This window comes from Acanthisitta chloris, unplaced genomic scaffold (assembly GCF_000695815.1).
Source record: "Acanthisitta chloris isolate BGI_N310 unplaced genomic scaffold, ASM69581v1 scaffold13684, whole genome shotgun sequence".
In the NCBI taxonomy this organism is placed as follows: Eukaryota; Metazoa; Chordata; class Aves; order Passeriformes; family Acanthisittidae; genus Acanthisitta; species Acanthisitta chloris.
The window spans coordinates 19,258-22,959 of record NW_008671063.1 but is presented as its reverse complement, the minus strand read 5'-3'; the positions used below and the strand labels follow the sequence as shown (position 1 = coordinate 22,959).

The 3,702-nt window shown below is 46.5% G+C and overlaps 1 protein-coding gene across 1 annotated transcript in view; it reads left to right on the top strand.

The window, feature by feature from the left end:
• Positions 1-508: 508 nt before the first annotated feature.
• The window catches only part of DDO (D-aspartate oxidase), a 5,176-nt gene continuing 1,982 nt past the window's right edge, over positions 509-3,702 (top strand). Inside the window, exons 1-3 of the mRNA XM_009073955.1 lie at positions 509-680; positions 1,558-1,666; positions 2,422-2,598. Coding sequence (XP_009072203.1) covers positions 509-680; positions 1,558-1,666; positions 2,422-2,598 — 458 coding nt within the window. The remainder of the gene's footprint in view (positions 681-1,557; positions 1,667-2,421; positions 2,599-3,702) is intronic.

Genomic DNA, 3,702 nt, shown 5'->3' with positions numbered 1-3,702 from the left:
CTTTGCTCTGTGAAATAAATTTGCCTCCTGTACAATTTGCTTCCACTGCCCATGCAGTGATAGCTCTCATTGCTGGAGATCCCAATATTCAAACAACGTTTTTGCTTATGGTGCCAAAAGCCAGAACGCTGTGTCTTCTGCCCCTGACACGATAGAAAACTTGGCAGGTGCCTCACTCTCTTGTTTTATTGAAAAACCTTGCCCCAGATCAGCCTAAAACACAAGTGATGCATGTACAGATCACTCACTTGCTCTTTGCTCTTGTGCTGAGGGTGAGGTAGTTACTGTTGGAATACATCATATTAAACACCGATGATTTTCTTATCTTCACCTTTGCCTTGGTTGCGTGCAGCAGTTAGCCTTCAATTAGTTGCCCCAGGGGGGTCATGTGACACCTTGTGTGGGTTATTTCATAGTCTGGTGAGGGTGTGTAGCCTGGATAATAGTGCCATGTATTATGTCATTTCCAAATGCAGGTAGGTACCTTCTCTGGCTCTGCATCCTGGAGATGGCAGCACCCAAGGTCGCAGTGGTTGGTGCAGGAGTCATCGGTTTGTCCACAGCACTGTGCATCATGGAGGCTTATCCCAGCTGCTCTGTGACAGTCCTCTCAGACCAGTTCAGCCCCAACACCACGAGTGATGTTGCAGCTGGGATGCTCATCCCTCACACCTACCCAGGTTTGTGCAATTCATAGAATCATAGGATCATCAAGGTTGGAGGAGACCTCTGAGATCCTCGAGTCCAACCATTAACCTGCTACTCTGCTGTAACCCCTAAACCATATCCTCCAGTGTCAGATCCAGACACCTCTGAAACACCTTCAGGGATGGTGACTGCACCACCTTCCTGGGAAACTTATTCCAGAGCCTGAACACCCTCACAGGGAAAACATTTCTTCTAACATATAATCTGAATCTCCCCCGTCTCAGCTTACGACCATTCCCTCTAGTCCTTTCCCTGCAGGCATGGCAGGAGAGAACATCCCTCACCTCTATACAACCCTCTTTCAGGCAGTTTTAGAGAGCCATGAGATCATCCCTGAGCTGCCTCTTCTCAAGGCTAAACAAGCCCAATTCCCTCAGCCATTCCTCACAGGACATGTGTTCTAGACCTTTTCTGGGCCTTGCTGCCCTTGCCTGGACTCACTCCAGTATCTCAACGTCCTTTTTAAATTGAGGCACCCAAAAATTAACATAGAACTCAAGGTGTAGCCTCACCAATGCTGAGTACAGGGGGATGATCACTGTCCTAGTCCACCAGCACTCCCAAGTCTCTTTCTGATGAAGAACTCTCTAGCCACTCCTCCTCCAGCCTGTAACACTGCCCGGGCTTGTGTCCCAAGTGCATGACCAGCACTTTGCCTTATTGAACCGCAGCGTTGCATTGCCCATGGTACCTCACGTGGCTGTGTGCCCGGCTGTGCAGTGATGTGCAGAGGCTCAGGAAGAAAAGTGCCTTGGCCTGTGTTCCCTGTCTGTCCCATCTCCTTGACACTTGATGTATGCTTCTCTTGGCATTGTCCTTCTCTGCATGTTTGGTTTTGCTCACATGCAGGCACACCGGTCCACATGCAGAAGCAGTGGTTCAAAGAGACCTTTGCTTGCCTTTCTGCCATCAGCAACTCCACCAAGGTATCAGAGGCTGGCGTCCACCTGGTCTCTGGGTAAGAATGGTCCTATGCTGGAGTTCAGGTGTATTCCCTTCATAGAATAGCTTTTATGACCATATTCCCAAGAAACCACATTGCAGCTGTTCATATACAATGTACTTTTAAGTAAAATTCATGCATAGGTGTGCACAGATAAACTAAGACTGGCCAGCACCAAGTGTCTTTTAATAACAGATGTTTTCCATACTGTTATCCACCAGTCACTTGCAGCAGGAGTGGTCTGTACAGGGATGGGATCTTCCTGCTTCAGCAGCTAGGTATAGAGATGCAATTGGTGTGTGTATGTTGGGTGTGTTTTATGCTGCCTATTATATACACAGAAATTCACCTCTTCAGAGTGTTGAGGCTGGGCAGTCTTTAGCTTTATGGGTGCCCAAAAAACTGTGACTGTGTGTGCAAGTGGCCCTACCACGTCCAGCCAGGTGGCTGCAGTTGTGGTGGGGACACTGTGTGAGGGGACTTTGTACTTCTACAGCTGGAAGTACACACATTATAGCCAGAAGAACTCTCTGCAGTTTATTTACCACGGTGTCTCACCCTTGACCGTGGCAGCCCTCTGCCTATTTGTCCAGGCTGGTATTGCAGTAGCAGGCAGCAATGTTTCCCTGTTGCTGTTAACCTTGCAGAGCTGCACTGATGAGTAGGAACAGGTTCCTGAGCTCCTAGGTTTGTGCTAAGATTGCTGTGAAACATAACATGGGAGAGTAACAGCAGCAAAGTGTTCCAGCTTTTTCTCTGTATCCTTTTAGGTGGCAGGTCTTTAAAAGCACTCCCAAAGAAGAGTTACCCTTCTGGTCAGATGTTGTCCTGGGATTTCGACCAATGTCCAAAGCAGAACTCCAAAAGTTCCCGCAGCACCTATTTGGTCAAGCCTTTACAACGCTGAAATGTGACTGTCCACCCTACTTGCTGTGGCTGGAGAAAAGGTTGGTTATGCTGCAAGCTAGGCATGTAGAGAGAAACCCAGACAGAGGGACTGACGGTGAGATAAGGCCTCCTTGAGAGCCTTAGGTTTGAACAAAACTGTAAAATTATTGTTTCTCACTGGGAAAAATGCAGCAAGCTCTTCCTTGTGGAGAGACATGAGAAATAAATACCCAATTTGTCCAAAATGTGAAAGGCGCATTAATACAATGTTCACTTTCTCCCAGTGTGACTGTGTGTGAATGGCCCCAGGCATAGGACCAACGTAGCCACAGGGGCCATGCTTGGCCAGCCAAACCTTGAAGGTACATCAGGAACCTGCCATGTCCTAAGGAAATGTGTGGGTGCTCCTCATTTGTCAAACTTACCAAATAATATCCATCTGGTTTTGAAGATACATCCAGCCCCTGGGAGAATAGGCATGTCTGGGAAGATGTCTTACCTCTGAAGACTTTGCAGTTAAGAAGTAGTTGGAACAATTCATCTCAAATTTGATTAACTGTTGTAGTAATTTCTTAATCCAGCCTGGCGAGAAAAGGTCAAATAGCATCATCTTGTAACAAACCTTTTGGAAATGTTTGCCTGCATAACATGGGCAGTGCAGACACTCTGAGGAGTTGTGGCTTCAGAGTTCATACCTGGATTCACATCAAAGTTAGAAAATTTGCCAATTTCCAAATTCTAATTTTAAAAAAAATGCATGGATTTGGACAACCATAGGAGAGTCAGGATGCAGATCTAAAAATGCTCTGACATCTGGGATGTGCATTTAGTCCATCTAAGTACCTCTAAAGTGAGCAAATAGCTTGAGAGAAAGAGACAGGCTGCGAGCTGATTTGTGGTTAAGTAAAGAAATGTGTCCTGACACCTTAGTACAAACTGCCAGCTCAGCTGGTTGCTTGGATGCCTTTCATCACACTGCAAAATGTGAAAAAACATTTCTTGTTCTAGCAGCCAGCTAGGCTGGGAGTACTCCAGTGGCACCAGTGCCATGTGAGGTCTATGCCATCTCCTCGGTACACATGCTCTGTCATGTTTAATTGCCTAACTGAAATAAATTTCTGCTGAAGTACAACTAAGTTGTAAACCCATTTAGTATCTGCCAT